At 51.7% G+C, this 21,924-nt stretch overlaps 1 protein-coding gene across 1 annotated transcript in view; it reads left to right on the top strand.

Moving 5' to 3' along the window:
* The window catches only part of NALF2 (NALCN channel auxiliary factor 2), a 35,975-nt gene extending 14,551 nt beyond the window's left edge, over positions 1-21,424 (top strand). Inside the window, exons 2-3 of the mRNA XM_026096020.2 lie at positions 10,928-11,099; positions 11,720-21,424. Of these exons, the coding sequence (XP_025951805.2) occupies positions 10,928-11,099; positions 11,720-12,135 (588 nt within the window). The 3' untranslated portion in view covers positions 12,136-21,424. The remainder of the gene's footprint in view (positions 1-10,927; positions 11,100-11,719) is intronic.
* The last annotated feature ends 500 nt before the right edge of the window (positions 21,425-21,924 follow it).

The following is a 21,924-nucleotide window of genomic DNA, read 5'->3' as shown; positions in this document are numbered from 1 at the left end:
CGAGTGGTTCGAATAGGTTGCAGGGACCGGATTTTTCTGTCTGTCCTGACTCTGTCGTATTCATCTTCAACTTCATAACTGTCTGTAATTACTTTTTAACTAATTAGTCTGATAATAATTGGGTGACTAACTAACCCACCGGTTATCTCCGGCCTCCTCTGAGCGCTGGGGGAGGGCCAGGGCTCTTCCCTGCTCCTCGGTGTGTGTTTTCCTCGAGACGTGCTGGCGGCTGTGAGTAATGCAAGGAAGTCGCTGGGCTTTGAGCGCTGCTCTGCTCTCCCAGCTCCCGCGGCCCCCCCGGGTCCTCCCCGCGCCTCCCCTTCCCGGTACCCGTTCTCTGCAGAGCAGAGCGCTGCCCCGCGCCCCGGGAGCCGGACACGATGGCTCCCGCGCGGAGAGCACCGTCGCCTGCCGCCCGGCCTGGTCCTGTGAACAGCCGAGGAGACTCTTTTTATTTATTTATTTCCCTATAAATACTCAGATTGGTTATTCATTATTAATGTTGCTATTCTGTCTGCGGGCTTGGAACCGGGGCCTTTGCATTTGCAAGGCTGCAAAGAAGAAAAAGTTGTTCTGCAAGGGGTTTCCCTGTTCCCGATGCTCTGTCAGGGCCGCTCAGCTTGGACCGGGATTCGGCTCCGGTTCGGCCTGTCCGGGCTGAGCAGCACCGTTCTGGCGTGGGTCCTGCTTGGGTTCAACACCGCAGGTTTTAAACACGCGCGTGTTTGTGCAGACGGGTCCCGACCTGCAGTTTCGGATTGTTTTTTCGTCCTTCGCCGGCTGCAGGTGTCCCAGAGCATCGAGGTACCCAGTGTTGCCAGTTTTAACGCAGCAGGATGCTGATCTTGGTTTTGAGCATTTAACGTACATGTAGGTTGTGCTTTAAAGCGAGTCCCTCCCGCGCCGGGCGCTGGCACAGCCCGGACAGGGCGGCAGGACGGGGCTCCGCTCCCCCCCCGTGAAACAGGCACCGCGGCTGCAGCACTGTCATCGCCAGGCAAAAGTCATGATTATTAAAAAAAAAATAGAAATAAAAACAATGCAAAAATAATGATGACCACACAGTTTTTCTTAAGAGCATGTGGATGTGGCCAACGCGCAGCCGGGCAGGGACAGCACAGGCAGGACACAGCTCCCCCTCCAAGCAAAAATCAGAGGAGTTACCCCAAAACCAGCTGCTACAGATATGATGTTAAAACAGCCTATAGCAAAGCTAATTAAAAAAAACCCTATTAAAAAGCTCGGCGTCGTTAACATTGGAGTTGCAGGCGGCGGTAATTGAATACGGCGGTAATTGGACATTGTAGCTCGTGTGTGTGACTCCTCCTGGATGGGGGCCGACAACCAGCCTCCCCCGGCCCCGCGGCCGGCGCGGGGGCTCCTCGGCCCGGCCCGACCCGCTCCCCGCCGCGCCGGGGCTGGAGAGGCGCCCGAGCGGCTCGTTAGCAGCGCTCCTTTCCCTGCGTCCGAGATTAATGAGGCGCAACCGCTCCAGATGCTCGCGGCGGCCGGGCGGCTCCCGGGAAGCCTCGGTCGGCCGGGCCGGGTCGTGGGAGCTCCGTGAGCTCGGATGCGGCCGAGATGCAGAGCGCGGCCACCTCGGGAGGGAGGTTTTTAGCCGGGCTCCCTGGGAGAGGAGCTGGGGGGGTGGTTGTCCTCCTTGGGAGCCGGCAGCGTGGCCGGCAGAGCCATGCGGCTCCAGCTCGGGGGCCGTGCTTGGCTCCTCCGTGCCACGACCATGCTCCAAAAGCCGGTTTTGTCCTTTCAAGCCTGTAATCAGGGAGAGGACCCAGCATTTGGCGCGGTGCCGCGGCCGCCTCAAGCGGCACCCAGCCCCGAGCAGCTGCGCCCGCGGCGGAGGCGTGACAGCCGAGCCGAGCGGCTCCCGGGACAAACCCCCAGCCACTGACCCGAGCGCGTTCCTGGGCCGTTTTCCAGAACTGACCCCAACGCTTTCTCGGATGAGTCTGCTGAGTCCAGTATTATCGCAATTAAACGCTGCCCCAGGCGGCTCTGCCAAGCCAGAAGCTCATGCTTGGTGTCTCAAAGCATCCAATTTGCCTGCACCTGGCACAGCTGCTTATTCCTGCTCCCCCCTCCCGGAAAGCCCCTTCCCGGGCGGCGCTCCCGGGAGCTCCGCGCTGCCCGGCCATCCCGCTGCACCGCTCCTCGGCCTCCTCCTCGAAGGCTCCGCATCCCGTGCTCCTCGGAGCGATGCTCGATGCTCGGATGCTCGGCCCCGTTGCCATGGCAGCCCTTGCCAGAGCCCATCTCTAATTAAGGAGACGGGTTTTGTTCCAGCTGGGCCAGGCCCCCTCGGATGATTAGCCACAATCAGGGTTTCCCGGGGGAAATTCCCAAGCTTTACTTCCTGTTTTAATGGGAAAACGGAGGCTTGTTAAGTTACAGCCGCTCGTCCCAGCGGATGTGCAGCTCGTCCCGGTGCCGGGTCCTGTCGGACGGCGTCGCGGGGTGAGTCCCGCGGAGGCGCTTCCCTCCCGCCCCCGTCCCCAGCGTCTCGCCAGGGTCACCTGGGGTGGTTTGCAAACCATGCCGCTGGCTATAAAATATTGGCAGCAACGAGAACAGCTAAATTACTTTTAAAAATGAATATGCTGCTTCATGCAAAAATACCAGGAATGACTCCGGAGCACCCTGGAAATGTGAGCAGGCAGGTGGCTTAACTAGGGAGCGCTTGGAAATCTGGTTCATTTTGCTTCTTCCTGATGTCCTTTAGGATGTGGTGTTTTAGCATCCCTGCAAAACCGAGCACGGATAGATTGCCTGTCCTCCTCGACACGGGTAAATGGGGTATCGTTGAAGCTGGCCCCTTTCCTAGGCAGCAAAACTCCTTGTGCTTTTTCCGAGTCATCTAGTGAGTCTTCTGCGCTGAAAATGCAGGGCGAGGGCATTGAAACAGCTTTGGGGAGTTCAGGTCAATTATACCTACTTGGCCTTGCTGGAGATTGGCCAGAAATAAAAACAGAAGGGAAGAAACACTGATTATACCCAAATGCACTTCCTGAAGAAACCGTGAGGGACAATGATGGAAAATCAGTGAGCTTTCCTTGTTGGTTTAAGCAGAAAATAAACTTCTTACTGTCTTGAATTGTGACAGGTCCTTTGTAATAGCAAGAGGAAGCAGGTTGCATGGAGCGAGTGCAAAGGTATCGAAAGCTGTGGAAAAACCGGAGCCATAAGACCCTGTGTTGAAACAGCGCTGGGAGCTCATTGCTAACCTGTGATGTTGGTCGGGAAAACGCTGGCGTCCCTGTTGGGAGGTGAGGTGGCTGGGGCTCTGCGGGAGCCGCGCCGGGCATCTGCCGGGAGGGACGATGCTTCATGCCTAGGAGAAATGGGGCAACGGGACGGGGACGGTCACACGGTGCAACAGGACTGTGCGAGGGGCGAAGCAGCTGCCTCGTGCGGCCCCACCGAAGTGGGCCAGCAGCATTAAATAGCCCGGGGCAGGATGGGACCTCGTCAGCACGTGTGGGTCTCATGCGTCCCTCCAGGCAAATGAGCAACCAAGAAAAGGAAAGGGAAGGGCATGGAAAATCCCAGTGCCTAACTGGAGTTTCTAGGAGCAGGGGCAGGAGCACGGCACGGGGCTGACTGGGACCGGTGGGTCTTTGGCACAAGGTGAGCGACTGCCGTGTCCAGGGAGGTGAAAGCTCCTGCTCAACCCGCTCCTGTGGTTGAGCTTTCACGAAGGTCTCTCTCCTGCAAGGATTTACTGTCGTTTAATAAGCTGCCAGCTCTCAGCAGCCTTTCAGTCCATTTTCATTAAATTCGTAAGAATGACGTTATCTCCGAGACCCCAACCATCTGCCAAATGTGCCTGAAGTGAGCCAGCAGGGCAGAAATATTCTAGGGGGAAGGCAGACAAATGCATGCGGAGTGTGCGTATGCAGGCCGTGTTTCCACAGGAAACCAGGATGAAAGCGTTGTTCCTACCAGGTTCTCCCGAGTCTTCTGTGACAACTGCCTTTTCTGGCCTGTGGGACCGAACCCTGATTGCTAGAGCTGAAAGCCTCATCTGTGACAGTCCAGGCAGAAGCCAAGGCCTCATAAATCTGTCTGCGCTCTGTCAGTTGGCCCGTGTGGGACTTGCTCATCGCTGCATTACGTGTGTTTGTGGGCAGGAACCCTGTGTATGGGGCCCGGGCTCTGGGAACCCCGATGGGCTGCAGCTGCTCCTTGGGCACGTCCCGCAGCCGGCAAACGTCTCCTGCGGGAAGCCCGGCCGGCTTCAGCGGCAGGCGCTGGCTCTGGGCGACCTGCGGGAGCCAGCGTTAGTCAGACCAGTGCTCCAGCTGGGGCTGGGGAAGCCAGGCTGGTCGAGCTGTAGGGACAGCTACGGCTCGGGGGAGAGTGTCCTGCCCTTCCAAGCCAGGACCGACTGTCACGTCCTCTGGGGGTCTGTGTTTGGCAGTAGGTGACAAAGCCAGGGAGCTTAGAAAGGAGATGCAAATGATTAAAGGGCTGGGAGAGAGACTTACAGGAAATGTGAGAGAGTAAATCAGTCGAGCTTGCCTAAGTTATGACTAAGTGGGGAGTATGATACATCTGCAAATATTAGAAGTGTGTAAACACAAAGAAAGGAGAGGAATGATTTATGGAATGATTGAAAGGAATGAACTTTTGGATGGGAAAATGTAGGTCAGATATCAAGGAAAACTTGTAGGCAGCAAGGTATGCTGTTCTCAGCGGTAAAACAGCCTCCCGAGGAAACCTACCCGTTGATTGAGAGGTTTAACACGAAGCCAGATGAGGTCCTGAAAAACAGGCTGAGGGCAACAGCTGGCCACGAGGGATGAGCTCAGTGTCTCCGAAGTGGTCCTTCCACCTCTCCCCAGGCCTGGTGGGCTGCAGACAGGCGCAGAGCTTGCACGGGGCTGGACCTCGCGGTGGTCCCCAGGCGGGACGGCGCAGGCCGTACTCCCCTCCAGGCTGGGCCTTGGGGCAGGTCGGCTGGGGCGGCAGGACGGGAGGAGGACTTGCTGCAGGCAGCGCTGCCTGGGTTGCTTCGGCCTTGCGGAAGAGTGACGCTGCGGATGTTCTTCCACTCTTGTGAGCGCTTCCACGTCCCTTTGGCACCGCCGAGTAATTTAACCCAGAAGGAAACAGTGCAACAGGGAATTGCGCTGCTGCTCAGCTGTTTATTGCACCTCCGCACGCTCCTGGAGGGTTGCGCTGAGGGTCTCGCCTTCTGCCTGCGATATCCAGGCCCTGCAGCGGCTGCTTGTCCTGGTGGAGAGGGAAATGCCCAGTATTGGTTCTGGTCAATTTATTGACTTTGGACCGTGTTTGTTGCAAATTTAACCTCTTTCCTTCTCGTGAACTGTTTGTGGATGGGTGCTGGGTTTTGCCATTGTGTGCGCTACCACTTAGGGATTGCAGCAGAACTTTTGGAAGCAAACGTAACCCTGTGAGCTGTTTATAAACTATCCACTTAACCTATTTGCTATTTATTATTCATAACCATGGAACGTCAAAGAGTGTGTGCAGGAGAGAGAGTGAAGGGACAGGGCGTTGTTGTTGCTGCATGGTTGGCAGACTTGTTGACTGGGACCCCCGCAAAGCAGGGGTTGCCCGGCAGCCTGCGACTGCATCCACGCAGCAGGGGCTTTTATTAATGCTGCTCTTCAAAACATGCTGGTAGCCAGGAATTTGAGGAATCTGCTGAGGACTCAGGGCAGCTCTTGGTCTCCCTGACTGGTTTAGCAAACAGCAGACACAAATAGTGACACATGTCAACTTGTGCAGCGATCATCTAATGTCAACAAACAGCCCACGGGGAACTGCCTGGGCATAAAGCAGTCGGGTCTTGAAGCAGGTGCTGTGAAAGCTTAAAGAATACAGTGGAGGGTCTGAGTTTTCCCTAATGTTTTACAGCTGTTTCGTTCATTATATCTCTGTGAAACGTCTCCACTACAGATATTTTAAGTCTAAAGGACTTTTATGATCTTCTAAACTGATTTTTGGCCTGACACATCTCATAGAATTTTAGCCAGTGAATTCTGCATCTTGCTTATGGTTTAGTTAATACATCCAGCTTTTAATCCTGAAAATTTTGTAACTTAGGGCAGAATTCATCTCATCCAACTTTAGCCACTTAAAATTCAGGCATCTAATCTAAGCTAGCTGTCAAAAATCCTTTGCAGTCAACAGAGAAAGAGGGCAGCACCCCCAGCCCCATCCACGGTTGGGGTGGTCAGGGTACTCATCTTGGGAGGGATTTGTTGTCCTCAGATTGCCCTTTCTTTGTTGACTATAAAAGCAGCCTGAATAACTTAGATGAAGCCCTAATTTTTAGAAGATCAACATTAGGTAAATTAACCCCATCCTGCATGCTGTAAAACTCCAATAGAGCTAAAACCTTTGTGGAAAATGTATTTCATACTGGTTTCCACAGGACTTTTTGATGAGGGCAGGTCTTTTCCTGCTGTGACTTGGGCAGGTTCTGAACCCAGAACCTGTGCAGCAGCACACGCTTTCCCTCTGCCCTCCTGCTCTGCTTTCATCCCGGTGTTTGCTCCTTTCCTTCTTCCTCTGCTTCGGTAGCAGGGCTGGAGCCCCTGCAGGTTTCTGGAGGAGTGAGATGCAGTAGGATGCATGTGCCCTCTAATGGGGAAAATGAGAATGCATCTTCCCTGGGCTATCCAATACAGAAATTCCCGGCAGGGCAGGATGCTTTGTTCCCAGAAAACTCTCAGGGAAGCTCTGTTGTTGCTTGAGGACCCTTCATATGGCCTCTTTCTAGAGCTGGTTGCCAACAAGGATTTCTCCATAGCGTCCATTTCTCACCTGCATTCCCTGCTTGCCCCAGCAGGCGTAATCCAGGGTTTCGCTCTGGAGGCTGTTACCAAATGTTATAGCACTATATTCTTACAGAGTGTGAGGGGGAGCAAAGCAGAGCGGAGCTGATTGTATATGCATGTTTATATCTACTTATCTCAGTTGATGGCATCCTTGGGACAGCCCTCCCCAACCCTTCCCATCCTTTATGGCTATTGTAGGGCATGCCTCTTCGACAGCAAGCTCTCTGGGGTGGAGATCTCGCTGTTTTTCTCCAGACTACACACAGACCTGCAGATGTACATAAATAACAGTGTTGCACAGAAGCAGGGACTCGCCAGGCTGGACCAGAGAAAAGATGCATCCCATCTAGTTAAGGATTAAAGAGCTCTTCGAGCTCTTCTTATCTTCTATAGTCAGCAGATGGTTTGAAGCACTTTTTATATCTTCTGGTTTTCCATCTCATCTATTGTAATGCATCATTATCCACTGACATATCTATCCCTCCTTTATGTCCTATTAAGGTCCCATTGAAGAGCAATGATGGATACTCATTTCTCTAATGAGAAAAACTAATTGCACTTGCTAAGTGTGATGTGTCAGCCCTGCTGCGTGATCCTTCTTCAGGAGGATCCTCCTGACTCCCTGCTGCCCTGTTGCTGCTCACGTTGTTCTCCCAGGGACTAGAGGCCGTTAAGGAAGATGCATGTTAAAGCTCAAGTTGTGGCAGTCTCTGGAGTGCAGGTCGTGCAGAAGAGCAGACCTTGTCTTCAAGTCTATGAGACTGGTCCCACAGCTTCACCTGCAATGTGTTGTTCCCTGCCCAAGGCGGGGGACAAAGGGGTAAACATCAGCCTGCTGTAGCTGGTGGTGGAGGGAAGGTGAGGAGTGTGGATTTGCTGGGTGCATTCAGCACCACGGGGTACAGATGGAGCTGGCCGGTCTCCAGGCTGGGTTGAGGATAGTTGCAGTTATGGTTCTGCTAGTGAATTTGACAGGCTCAGCTGTAACGAGTTAGGCTGTAATGGGTCACTTCACCTACAAGCTCCTCCTGCCCCTGCTGTGTCTGGTGGCAGAGGGATGCCTTGTGCAGTTTTGCATCGTGTATCCATTTGCTGCTTCTCTCTCATGCTCAGCCAAAGGGATGATGCAGCCTGTAGCACCGCCCCAGGCTCCAAGCTAATAGACCTTCAGCGCGGTTGGATGGCACCAAGGGAGCTCATATTGCTGCTGGAGCCCATGCTAATTTGGAAGCTTGGTAGGAGCCTATCTGCAGTCTTTCCTCTGGGAAACCTCCAGCGCATCCTAAATGCTGCCCCAGGGTTGTCCTACTGCAGAGCAGGAACCGTCCCTCTAAGCCAGCTTGCAGGCCCCTGTTTTCCCCTCGTGGTTCTGGGCCAGGCCTTGCCATGCCTGGCTGCTGCTAGCTGCAGCTCTGGAGGTGGTGGCCTCGCTTCCCAGGCTCTGCAAGACGCCAAGAGCCTGCGGGGCTCGACGGGGCCTTTGGCTCACCTAGGGCCATGCTCATGTCCAGCGGGAACCTCAGGGGCATCTCCTGCATGGAAGTAGCTTTGGACTGCTGGGGCCATGGCAGGCGGAGAAGGGATTTAGGAAGGAGCGAGGTGACGAGGTCCGGGAGGTGAGCACACCCCACTGACCCCCATCTCCCCTTCCTCCTGGGGCCACCACCACGGCCTGGGGAAATAAGCTCAGGCAGGTCCTCATCCAGAATGAGACCTTGAAGCTCTTTCTCCCCGCTGTGTCCTCAGAGTCTGATTACAGAGTCAGTCCCTTCTCTGGAGCCATTTCACTTTGTCCAAATAATTAAGATCTAACGGGACAGAGAGAAAAAGCAGAGCTGCAGCTGAATTTCCCGCATCCCAGAGGGACGCCCTGACCACAGGGCTATTAACTGCTCTGAAAAGCTTACGCCATGGATTGTGTCCTGGTCCCGATTAAACTTTTTCCTGATGAAAGTTTCACCAAAATTAACATGCTTCCATGAAAATTCTGGTTTTCATGAATTGGCATTTTCCAGGACGAAAGGAAAAAAAGACTTAAGAGAACAACCTGCCAAGAATTTCCCAACCAGCTTTAATCTTGAGACGTTACCATGGGCCAAACAAATGATGATAAGGATCTATGCTAAACATAGGGAAACAAGAGATGTTTTTAAAGCCTTCAAAAAATAAAAATCCAGCTGGAAGGAGAAGCACGGGGTTTACTCCAAGCGCTCTGAGGAGGCAAATTCATTCCCCTTGACTCACAGGGAGTTCTTTCTACTTGATTTCAAAGGAAGTTGGATGTGGTCACTCATGTGACCTCAATTTCGTAGCTAGTGCCTAGATATATTCATAGATGAGCTGGAAATGCCGCGGAGGGTGCTCTTCTTCCCATCGTTGTCATGGATTTCTTGCGGTCTGAGGAATGACTGCTCACCACGAGAAACAAGAGATCACTTGAAGACAAACCGCTTCCCCGTATGTGATTCTCGGGAGCGCAGGACGATGCCGGAGACACGGCCCCGGCAGAGCCGTCGGCGGGCTTTCGCCGGGCAGCCCCAGAGCCTGATCCCCAAACCAGGCGCCAACCCACCCCAGGGCTTAGCTAGAAGGGCACAACCTCCACGTGCCTCCGTTTGCTCTTCAAAACTTGTTTTTCCTGGTGAGAAGGGCAACCTGGCTCTGCTGCGGACGGAGGGGCTTGGCGTGCCCTGCTCCTGCGCGGTGGTGTCCCTGCCCGCGCCGCGAGACCCCAGGAGAGGAGGGACGGCAGAGCCGACAGCCCTGCGGGCAGAGTTTGTGCCACCTCCTCCAGCCCTAAGTTGCAGGCTAGCCCGGAGGTAGCTTTTATTTCTGGAAACTGTGCAAAGTGCAGCTCTGACCAGCTAAAAGGTGAGTGCAACTTTCTGTTTCGGGAGAGCACAGGAGCACTTACAGCGCTGGGTAACGCACTGTTTGGTGTATGTAGCTATCAAAATCTGCCTGTAAAATGAAGTGTTCCTTATGAGAGCTGCCTGTTTGAGCCAGAACAAATGGCGTGGGAAAAAGTGCAAGATTTCTGTGAATTGGGATTCCCCCCAGAACCGGGTAGATCGGTGCAGAAGATGAAAAGGATTTTATTTGGTGGCAGAAAAGGATGAATCCGAGGCGACCGTAACAACAGCGCGCTCTCGTCACCAGAGCTCGGCACAGCAGCTCGCTGCGTCCCAGCAGTGCCCATATGCTTCTGACAGGCAGCTTTTCCAGTAGTCAGAGAGCTTTAGAAACTGCCAAAAAAGATTAATCTGCGGTCTGTTTTGCAGTCCAGCGCTCGGTGTTCACAGCTGATGGTGACCAGTAGGGAAGCATGAAATCCTCGCCCTGCCCCAGCGTGTGCAGCACCCGGAGAGGTCACCCCAGCCCAGAGCCAGGTTGTCCCCACGTGAGAGCCTCGGGCATCCCCTCGGTTGGGGCACAGCAGACACTGGCCTTGCCTACACCAGTGCACGTGCCTGCGTTTCCTCCCCTGGTTGCCGTTTTGCTGTAGAGGTGCTTGCAACGGCAGAGACCGTGGTCCTGTCTGGCTTCCTGGGCTCCCGTCCTTGTCTCTGCAAGTCCCTGCCGGTGCTGCGTGTTGCAGCGCTGGAGGTTTCGCACGTGCCCAGCGGACGGTATCGCTTAGCCGTCTGGAGGTTCCTCCTCTGCCCAGCCTCAGGGAAGAGAAAAGTGCAGCTGGTGGTCTTGGAAAGGAAAGAAAGTGAATTTTTCATGTAGAACTGTTTGCTCCTGGGCCTCCAGTCCCAGCAGTTGCTGTGGTCTGTCGTGATGCCCCGGTGCCCGTCTGTGGGGGACGGTAGTCCACGGTGTTAATTTGCTTTACTTTTGTGATGGTTCGAGGTTGTTAGATGAATTCCGCAGTATCTAACCCCTTGATGGCTTCTTTTAATACTTAATACAGTAAGTAACCCAGATGTACTGAGAAATGCTTCTTCGGTGAGCAAAGTGAGGTAAGAGGAAAGTCTCTCCTTCCCTTCTCGGGAATTCTCTCCTTCCATCTCACCCCTGCTCGACACCGAGCTCCTGCGGTGGTTTGGCTGCCCAGGGGTTCGCGGCGGTGACGTTTCCCTCTCGGTGACTTCCTTTAGGCTGTCTACAAGGCCTGGCTGTGCTCCGAGTATTTCAACGTGACACAACAACAGTGCCGACACCGGATCCCATGCAAGCAATACTGCCTGGAGGTGCAGACCAGGTGCCCCTTCGTGTTGCCGGACAATGACGAGCTGATCTATGGAGGTTTGCCTGGCTTCATCTGTACGGGTAAGGAGGTCCCGGGAGCAGGCAGGCGTCCCGGCGCGGTCGCGGGGCCCTGCGCCCCGAGGGCGGTGCGGGAAGCGCCAGGAGATCACCCAGCCCGCGCCAGCGGGTGAAGCATCGAGCGCTTTCACGGAAGATTTGGAAATCTTTTTGGGGGGAATGGGGAGAGAGGAGGAGGAGGGTACAGTGTGGAGACATACGAAGCACTTCTCCGGCTGCTGAAATGTAGCTGTCTGGGGGTGAAGTGCAAGCATTTAATAGGGATGCAGCAACAGGCTGACAGCTTAGCACGGGCACCAAAAGCCCTACCTCTAACTGAAACCTGAGGAAAACGTTTAGAGGGGCTGAAGGTGGCAGGACTGAAGCGTGGCCGGGACCTTGCACTGACCTGCTGTGCGCGGAGTCTGGCGAGTCCCCGTCTCGCAGCCAGCACGAGAAGCGCTGTGGGACCGCGGTGTCTCCGGGTGCACCGGCCGCGGGGGCCGTGGGCCCGGGAGGGACCTGCCTGGGGAGGTGCCTCCGTGTCCCCGTGTCCCGGTCCTCCGGCGGGACGTTCCCCTGGGCAGCCCTTGGGCGCCGGGGCTCGCTCCCGCCCGCTGAGCCCCTCCCCGCTGTTTTGCCAGGGTTGCTAGAGAACCAGCTGCCCGACGAGGAGGCCAAGTGCTGCGAAGTGCAATGGGACTCCTGCGACCGCCCGCCAGACAGCAACTACAACACATCCCCCAAATCCACCGCGTCCGAGTCGCTCCATTACCGCCACCACGACCCCCACCTCCATCACCAGCGGCAGAACCACTACCACCTCTACCACCACCACCACCACCACCAGTACCACCAGCCCCACCCGCCATCGCTGCTGCCAGTCTCCGCAGGGTCTCGCCTCAGCAACAGCAGACTCAGACTGTGCGTCCTGGTCCTCATGCTTCTGCACACCATGGTGTCCTTCTCGAGCGTGCACAGCAGCGGCGGGGCGGCCGGCGGCGGGCTCGGCTTGGAGGCCCTGCCCGCCGTGGACGAGAGCGTGACGCGAGACGAGTGACGCGGAGGGGAAAGGAGGTCTCCAAGAAGAATGCCAGATCTTTTTCCACTAAGGGGGGCACACGCTATTCCTCCAATGGGAGGCACGGGATTGGGGGTGACGCACACACACACACCCCCGCACATACCCCCAAGAGCTGCTCGCCGCGGGGCATCCCCGTGATGAAGAGTCTCTAATGCGCACAGGGCTGCGGGACTCGGCGTTGAGAAGGGTTCGGTCAGAAGCAGCCCGGCAGCTCGGCGCGTCCGGCCTCGTAGAGGCGCCGGGTGCCGGCGCAGGAAGGTACGGCGGAGGGGCAGGGAGAACGGAGGGGCTGCCTTCCCAAGAGGTCTCCCCGTGGGATTGCCGCGGGTCTCCCAGCCGCCCCACAGATGTGCCACGTGGCCCCCACCTCACCTGCCACCTAAACGCCAAGAGTTTAAAAATCAACCTAACCCCTGTTTCTTTTCCTCCTCGGTCTCTAAAGCCCAGCATCCTGCCGTCCCCAGTTGCCGGGGGGGCCTGGGAGCAGCACCTCTCTCCAAGTCCTTGCCCCTCTCCTATCTGGGAAAAAAAATGCCAGCTCAGAGGCAGTCCCCATCTTTCGTGGCAGAGCGCAGAGCCCTCAGCATGCCGTTGCTGCCCAGACAGCCGGGCCCGGGCTCGTCCTTTTGCTGAGAGGAGCTGGGGTTTACGAATGCGAAACGCTGTCCTATGCGGGGTTCATCTCGGTCAGGTCCTTACCTCCTCCTCCAGCTTGGCTCTCCCGCTCTTCTCTTGTACAGAGGTGGAGAGGGAGAGAGGGTGGGGTGGATCAGGCAAGGATGTTCCCAGGGTTCCTAATGTTCCACTCTGCAATGTATCCTGATGATTTCATTTAACTTTTTTTTTTCTTTTTTGTTTTCTTTCCTCTATGGAAGGGTTTGTCTCAGAGAGGAGTTAGGCAGATGTGACTCTAGCAGTGCACAGGCTAAGCCGAGGGAGACTTCAAGTTTGTGGTTGGTTCAAGAATAATAACAATTGGATAAAAGGCTTCAAAAGGCATCTTTCCATGCTTCTTGTACAAATCATGTAGGAGATGGCATAAGGACTGGGCAAAAGGGCTGGAGAAATCTGGCTTGTGGAGATCTAGTCTCCCACACAGAGAACAGGCGTTAATGAACCCCAGCTGGGGAGGAGAGTATTTATGAACACTTTTTTATCAAGAGCTACTTCCCAGATCAGGAAATTTCTAGGAGCCCTGCTGGGACAGCTGGACTGAGACGGGCAAGGTGCTGTCTGGTGCAGCCTAAATTGACTCACTTTTTTTACCTGAGCTCAGTTTATCCAGGTATTCAGCCTCAAACAGGTATTAGATCCCAACTCTAGTATGGGACTTCCAAATCCTCCATCCACCCACTAGGAACTACACTCGGAATAATGTTGGAAGGTGGCGTGTGGGATACTTCACTGTGCGTCCTGCGTGGTCGGGGATTCTTCCTGTGGGGCCTGTTTTCAAGGCAGTTTCTCTCAGTCACTTGTTATTGTACTGTGATAAGTTGGTACAATCTAGCAAGAATGAATGATACTGTGAGAGGCCTGGATGGAAACAGGAAAATGAACTAAATTGGGAATGAAGAAAGAACTAAGGATCAGATATTAGAGAAAAGAGAGTTCATTCTGGATATGGGGTGAAGGAAAAGATGAATATGCGCTTTAACACTGTGGTAGTGGTGTGAGGTGAAGTACATGCAGATGGGGAAGCAGGCCGCAGCCAGCTGCAAAATGTCTAAATCGCAATATGGATATAAACCTGGTCATTTCTTATAGAGGAGAAAGTGTGACTCTTCCTCTACTTCTAGACTGCCTCTTCACAGGTACCTACAGCAGAGCACAGATTGGCATTTTTGTGGTCCTGCTGGTAGGCAGGGACCAAGCAAAGAACAATATTTTGCTGCATCTCAAACCAATCCCAGATCCCTGTGAGGGTCAAAGAAGTCACAAAGTTCAGGACTGTAAATATTTTGTGTTTTCTGGTCTGTTGAGGTGAAGCAAAAATAGGCAAAGTACCATGAGAAAAGCTACTTCCTACCTGGCTGGAAGGGAAGTACCAGGACTCTCATGGGAAAGACTGGTTTCCTGAAACTTCCAGCCCATTTCCAGACCAAAGAGGCTCTGAAAAGCAGCTGAATGTTTGACTTCTGCTTTGACTTGAATCTCAGAGCTTTGGGGTAATGTTTACACATTATCGGTTATGTGTTACCAAAGTCCTGCAGATACAAAGCCCGTGAACTCATTGTCCGTTGGTTATCAGGCACGATGTAGCAAGGTTGATATAACTAGGTTTCAGGAAAGATGCAGAGAGTGTTTCCCAAGCAGATTTTATTGTTGTTGCTACCCAGAATAGGTAGGACCATTCTTGTTTGAATATTCATAACAGCATCCATATATTTTCAGTCTAGTTTACACAGATCCGAGAACCAGTATATGCAGCAGGTTAGCAAATAGGAATCTGACTTTGTTTGTTCTGTTGCTAAAAAATCCGTTGTGTAGCTGCTTTGATGAATAGCAAAAGCATACAGCTAGACCAAAGGAGGGAGCACAGTCATGTTCCTGTCTCAAGACAACCAGATCCAGTCCATTCTTTAGGAAATTAGATTTTTCATGTACTGCCAAGAGTTAAGCTAATTCCAGGCGTCTCTTTCAGAGATAGGCTGAATCCAATCTTTGAACAACTCATCTAGAGAGAGAGGAATCGCCCAGTGTGATGCGTCAGCAAGTGGCCCTGAGTCACTGGCCCTGTTCCTTGTCTGCTGTGGAGCCTGCTCCGATGAGACAGTGCAGGACCCAGAATCTGCTCTGCCACGGATAGCAGGGCACCGGGCTGCTCTGTTTTGCCCCACATGTGTGTGCCGTATCATACGGATCCAGTGAGTGCCAATCTCATCCCTGAGGGGCAAGTGCCGTTGTGCCCACCCTGAAGCTCTCGTGCACTGCCAGAGACCAGAGCAAGGTACACGTGCAGTAGCGTAAATGAGAATCCGGACTCGTACAGTCTCCTGTGACCCTGAATGTAAGGGCACAGAGAGCTTCTGCGCCAGCGTAGGTACTATGGGATGTCAGGAGAGGAGTGAATGCTGCAGAGCTTGAAGGAATGAAGTCGAATAGCCGAGGTGGTCTTACATGGGCATCCAGAGGGGCTCAGGGAGGCTGGATAGGTTTTGCTGAAATAACCTGAGAGCTGTGAGAAATGTCTTTATCATAACTAATATCAGATGATGAGGCAGAGATCCCTTACTACATCCCAGTGAATGATCTGAAAGCTGAGCAGTTTCAAAGATTGGGTCTTCAGTGTAATTACTGAGGCAGTGTAGTTGCATCAGCCTAATCAGCTGAACATGATGCAGGTACACAGCACACAGGGAAGCTCTGCAGGGCTCTTCTGCTCTAACTAAAGGAGATCCAAACATTTTCCAAGCTGCAGCTTCCCACAAGGTACACACGTAAGCATCACTCACTGTATCAGTGTGAAGGGCACCGTGTCTCCTGGCACGGAGGGTGATGTGAATGCGCACGGTATGGAGACTCGCTGGCAGACGCATGGCTGTGTTTTTTACCTAGTGTGACTGAGAAGAAAGTGCTGAGTCTTCAGAGAGCAAGGCTTTTGGAAGGAGCTCTTTTATTTAGCAAGTCTAGGCTGCTGTCAATAAGTTCTGTGGTTTTAGGGCACCATATGCTGTATTCAACACTTTGCCAATCTAGTTAAATGGATCCAGACTAGGCTGTTCACAGAACAGGACGGAGCAGCTGGAAGCGGTGTATGTTGCAGTCCGTCATTATAAGGCCATTGGATAAAAATCTTCTCTCTGGTCTGACATTACAGCCTTAATAATCCTCTGTCTATATTAGCTCTCTCTTTGCTGTACAAGGGAAAAGTCCAGAAAGGAGACTTTAACATGGTCTCAGTTAGTATCACTGACATTATTTTTATTACAAGAATGCTGCTGTTAGCCCTGGAGTGAATTAGCCTGGGATAAGGAGAGAAAAGAGAGGGTTTGTTTGCACAGTGCATGCAGGTACGCTTCCCAGTCCGCTCCCCATCGCACCCCAGTGCGAACGTGCACTCCAGGACCGGGAGCCCTTTCCAGAGCAGCTCTTGATGCAGCCGCCTGGGACCTTGGAACATACCAAGCCCAAAAGGATTTATCACACAGCAAATCTAAAACCCAGGTGCTGTTTCCTTTCTTTTTCAGTTGAATGACCTGGATTCTCCTCCCCAGAGAAAGATGCCGTGCGTTAGGATTGGTTTGTAAAGTCAAACGTTCCCTTCAATGACTACATTTCTCCCCACTGAGGAAACCCCCCTTCCCAGAGCAGGGATTCCTCATGGTCCCGCTGAAGCAAGCAGATTTCTGTCCCCTGGGCCACGTGTCCGAGGCGCAGGGGAGCTGGCAGGGACGGTGCATGCCTTGATGACCCCGCGGCAGATCACAAGCCCCTTCGCTGGGCGCGTTCCCGTTGCTTGGCCGTCGTGCCGTTTGCCAGAGTTGCTAGCTGTACGCGAGAGGAGCCAGCCGCGGCTGAATCCGCAGGGAATGCAGCTGGCCAGCTGCGGCTCTGCCGCTGACGCTGCGAGAGGAAAGGTAGTCATGTCCTGTCTGGAGTGCTGGTCTTGAGTTTTGCACTTTAATGTAACTGCCAGTTGTACAAATTAATTAAAAATAACTGAAGAAAAATCCCAAAGAAAGGCCCTGCTTCCTCTGGTGAAGATTAATCACTAGTTGAGCCTTTTTCTTATGAAAATACAGATCCATGGTAGCCCCAGGCAAAAGGTTCCCAGGGAGAGCCCTCACCATTCGTGCTCTGAGTTAGGGAAATCACTTTGAAAGCATCTGACAACTAAAGCAGAACATGTTGAGTAACTTGGCAACGCTCAGAAAACATCTTGAAATGGTTTTTGTTCAACACATTTTGCTCTGCTTCAATAGGAGATGTCAGGGCAGTTCATTCACTGCCACTCAGGACTCCAGGCAGTGCTGGGAGACAGCTCGTTTGCCCCACGTTTGATGGAGGGAGGAAAAAAAGAAAGAAATTTTCTGATATCTGCTGATCTCAAGGAAGGATCCCCATCAGCAATGTGATAGCACTTCCCAAATTTTGTACGTGTCTTCTGGCAAGCGTGGTCTACTTGTGCTGCATTTGAAATGGAGATTGGTGATTTACAGCACAAGAGCGGGGCTGTTTGCACTGATGGTGAAACTGGGAACCCTGCTGGGAGTGGTCACTAGTTTGTGTTCAGGCTTTTCGTTTAAGTCTCTACCCTCAAAAAGTCATGCAGCAGCTTGTAATAAATTATAACACGATACCTAGCTACCACCCCAGAAAGGAATGCATATAGAAATTAATAGAGACAAATTCAGGGGAGTTGTACAGAAATATACTCAGATTTTTTGAAAATCACTGTTAAAATCTATGCAATATGTCTGACAATTTTTTATAGCCTTTTTGGGCTGCCTTGTGGATTTCTATCCGCAGGAGTATAAATCTCTATTAAATCATATTTGAAAGGTTAAGAAGGGCAATTTCTAATGTTTAGACAAGATGTTGATAACAACTTACTTCAGCCTGTCAAACAAAGTCAGTTCATAAGCATTCCAGTGGGATGAGAGAGGTACCTAAATTACCCAAACCCACGATTATCCGTTCTCCCCCTCAGGCGAACTTTGAGTAGTGCTCCCGGGCAGCAGCAGGTCTGGGAGCTCTGAAGGTCCATCTTTTCCCAGGCCCAAGCATCGCTTATGCTGTATTTCAGGGGAGAAGCTTTTTAGCAGCTCTCTTTGGTTGTTCTCCATCCTGTGGGGCTCTTTGGGTGAATGTTTTCATTCCCGTGCTCTGCGGGAGGGTGGGGGTAGAGGAAGGCAGGAGCACTGCTTACTGTCCTGGTCAGAAACGCTGTGAAGTTCTGCTATGCAGACCTGCGTGCTGGTGGCCTGTAACAGCAGTGGGGATTTGTTTAGGGAGGAGTTATTATTTCAAGTTTTAATATTGGAAATGGGTATTAAAGAATGTGAGAGGGGTGGCTGGAAGCTGCGTAGCCACGTAGAGGATGCTGTGTAGCTGCGCACAGGTGGACTTTGTGTCGCAGTGCAAGGAGCAGCCACAGGTTTTGTAGCTGTCCACCAAAGCAGCGGTGTTGCTGCAAGCTCTCTCCGTTCACTCACACCATGATCATCCTGCTCTATTTGTACCCTGAGCAGGAGTGAAGAATCGAGACCTGAATGCTGCAAATTCAGGCATTTTATACCATTCCTGCAGCTCCAAACCACAAGTCCCACGGAGAGGCAGTGGCCTCTCTCAATGTGTAGCTGACGAAGCCAGCACTGACCCTGCTCCCCAAGGCTGAATGGAGAAGAGAAGCCCTCAAAGCCTGGACTTGCTCTACCATCTGAGGGTTGCTGCTGGCTGAGTCTCAGGTGCATCTGACCACACTTGCTCTGGCCTTTTGCAGTTTGGATTTTGTAGGCTGTGTAGCTGTCCCCTCCTGGCACAGGTTGTCACGTCACTACGGGACGCCCGTCTTGTTGGGTGGGGAGTGCTGAACAGAGGTGAAGGAGAAGTTTCACTGCAGAGCCAGGTCACACAGCCCTGCGCTGAGACCTGCGAGGGAGGTCGCAGGCCTTCAGATGCCACTGGGTTAGATCTGGTGCAGCTCTCTAAGGGACCTTCAGCTCTGCTCTCCAGGACTCCCTTCTGGGATGAAGGGAGCACAGGAAATATTGTGGCCATATGTGAAGGATAAATCATTTTCAACTAGGGACATTAAGAAAATGATTCCTTTTAAAAGCTGCTGGATTTTTAATTTCTCTGTGTTTCTAACCTGCTCCATTGCACACCTCCTAACAACACATGTAGGCAGGAGTTACAAACCAGGCATCAAACTCCCTGAGCCAGGACAACTGCTGGTATTCCTCTTAGGAGAAAGCAGAAACATTGTGGTGTGCGTTTCTCTGGGATTTTTTAAGTTGTTAGCACATAAAGTGTAGCAAATGTTCCATACGGTCCCCAGGGAGGAAACCCAAGGGGAGTAGCTGGGTCCTCTGGTCTCTTACAAACCCAAGCACATCTCCCCATAGCTCTTGCAGAACTAGGCAGTAGCAGCTGTGCAAGGAAATACTCACACTGTAGGGTCTTTTCCAAATCCAATAGCTATATTTCCTTCTCTCCTTTTTTTTTTCTTTTTCGGTACTTTATGAGTATCTCTTGCTGCTTTTTACTCTGGATATTCCAGTTAACTTCATCCTACATGTCCCAACCTCAGGAACAAAGTACCAGTCGTTCTGCAAATCAGTCCTGCAGGACACACAAACCACCTGATCAGGTGTCTGTGCCACATACGTGGCAGAGCTCCGCTGCGAGGAACCTCCGAGCCTCACTGCAAATGCTGCTCCCAGCTCCAGTGCCCTTCTTTTTTGCCAAATCCCAGCATAAGCCACTGCCTGTAAGACTTGCTGCTCCCAGACAGGAGATGGGCTGAATTACTAAATAACATCTCCTGCAGCTTAGTTTTATTTTCTGTATATCTAGTTTATTTATTTGAAACAAGGTCAAGAGTAGTTTCCTCTCCTGTTAACATTTGGTACTATGGAGTTTTATTATGATCCTTTTTCAGACCAGGAAGGCTACGACTTTCTTGTTGTAAACTGAAACTCCAAAACACACACAAAATTGGGATTGGCTTAAGAAATTTGGGGTTGGTTTTACGATTTTTAAATGTATTTATTTGGGAACTGTATGTGCTTGAGTTGCAAAACAAAAAGCCATTTCAAGCCAGGCTGCTTTTTTTTTTTTTTTTTTTTTTTTTGAAACTTGTCAAAACAAGCCATATTGATAATTATGACCAATTTTTTTCAAATTGAGGAATGTATCAGGAACAGCCCTTTCCCACAAACCCTTTCATTTTCAAAAAATAAAATGAAAAAAATCAATCACGCTTTTTCTGCTCACACAGTTGGAACTGGTGGCTGCGTAGTCTAAGAGAATAGCAATTTGTAAGGAATTCCAACCAGCTCTACTTAAAATAGCATCCAGCCGATTTCTTGGGGGCAGTAGGCTGAGCAGCTTAGTGGTGAAAGCAAACCGGAGAGTCTCCCGTTTTACCGTGGCTGTTTCAGCCCAGGAGAACTGCTTGTGTCTGTTCCTGACGTGGTTTGCTGCTGAGGTACTGCTGTCTGCAGGGAAGCACCACTTTTTTCTTTAGGACCTCACTCCGTGTTGGATGCCCCCAGCTAGCCTTTTAACCAAGCTCTATTTTCTTTTCCAAACCGAAATGAATCCAGCTTCTTCTAGCTTCCAGTCCATTCAGATATCACAGTTATGGGAAGCCTTCAAAACCAGAGATATTCCCACATGTTCACGGGAGTTTGAATTTGAAGAAATTAAATGCATTGGTCCAGCAGGGATACCACAAAGTGAGTGTGCATGAAGGGAGAACAGCAAACATCACGTTTCAATAATAACCAGTTTAAAGGAGTGTCTTGAAAAGAAGAGAGCCCCAAAGAAAGCATTCCTTGCCCTCCAGCCATTTTCGATTCAAAGCCTGGGAGATGCTGTTGGAAGACCATACACGTCCTCTCTGACCCTTTGCTGATGGTGAGGGACAGGCACTTTGAGGTCCAGACGAGCTGGCAGATCAAAGGAGTGCAGGGGGAACCTCCCCAGGAATCGGATGGGCCCCTGTGGGATGGCTTTGCGTGTACGTGGAAAAGGCTGTTTGTGACCGAACCCTTCTCAAGTGCTTGTGAAATGTTGGTGGTTACAGAGCTCAGACCTACAAAAGGTCCTTTTACAGTACATGGTGGCGAGGTGAAAAAAAAACCATACTGCTGAAGTCAAAATATTCTTTCTAATCCCCCTGCCCAGTTTCTCTTTCTTTCCAGCTTTCTTCTTCCTCTGCCTTCCTAACCTTCCCTCTCTATTCCCCACCCTCCTTCTGTTTCTCTCTTTCTCCCCTCTGTCATAAGAAAGTGACTGTGTCCTTGAGGGGACAGTTTTCTTATGCCATTTTATACACTGTGCTTCATGTTTAGAACTTTTTTGCACTAGTTCCTATTACATTTATTTTCCAAAATGGTTTGACAAAAAACAAAACAAAAAAACAAAAACACAAAACCATGCTATAATTCAGTTGTATTAAAATATTATCCTACTACTCTCTGTGTTCAATAGTCTCTGTACCTGTAATGCTTTCAGTTCTGTTGTATTTTGGGGCAGAGGTTTTCTCCGCTCCTTGTTTAACCCAGTAAAGAAATAAAATGTTAAGAATTGATGATAACTTCCTCCTCCCTTTCTCTGTTGCTTAATTTGGGATGTGTAGCTCCCACTGTGCTTCTCATATTCCAGGGAGATTAGGTGGGACTGTAGCTCATCAGGCCCCGGGTACAGACTGTTCTCGTATTTCTGCTTGCCCATCGCAACTGACCCTGCAGATTGTGCCACGGAGCCGCCAGCACCGTTCGAATCAAGACTTGGGGAAAAATGATGCAGCCGGGCTGAAGAGTCCAGTGGATTTGGTATGTCTGTCCTACGGGTGTTTTCCTACAAAATCCAATCTCAGATGGAGGACAGAAGAGGCAGAACGGAGGGACAATAACCCTGCCTTGCTGAATTTGATTTCGTAACCTTTCTTTATATTCTTTTGTTTCTTCCCTTCACATTTTTTGCCATGGGGCTCACCTCAGAACAATAGGGGAAAAGACTGTCACCAAGAGATTCATCAGAGAATAATGACTAAACCAGGGTATCCAAATTTTGCCCAGCTGAAGTCAACACCCA

Source organism: Dromaius novaehollandiae, chromosome 11, assembly GCF_036370855.1.
Source record: "Dromaius novaehollandiae isolate bDroNov1 chromosome 11, bDroNov1.hap1, whole genome shotgun sequence".
In the NCBI taxonomy this organism is placed as follows: Eukaryota; Metazoa; Chordata; class Aves; order Casuariiformes; family Dromaiidae; genus Dromaius; species Dromaius novaehollandiae.
Note: the sequence above shows the minus strand (reverse complement) of the source record. Positions and strands in the feature narration are given on the sequence as shown.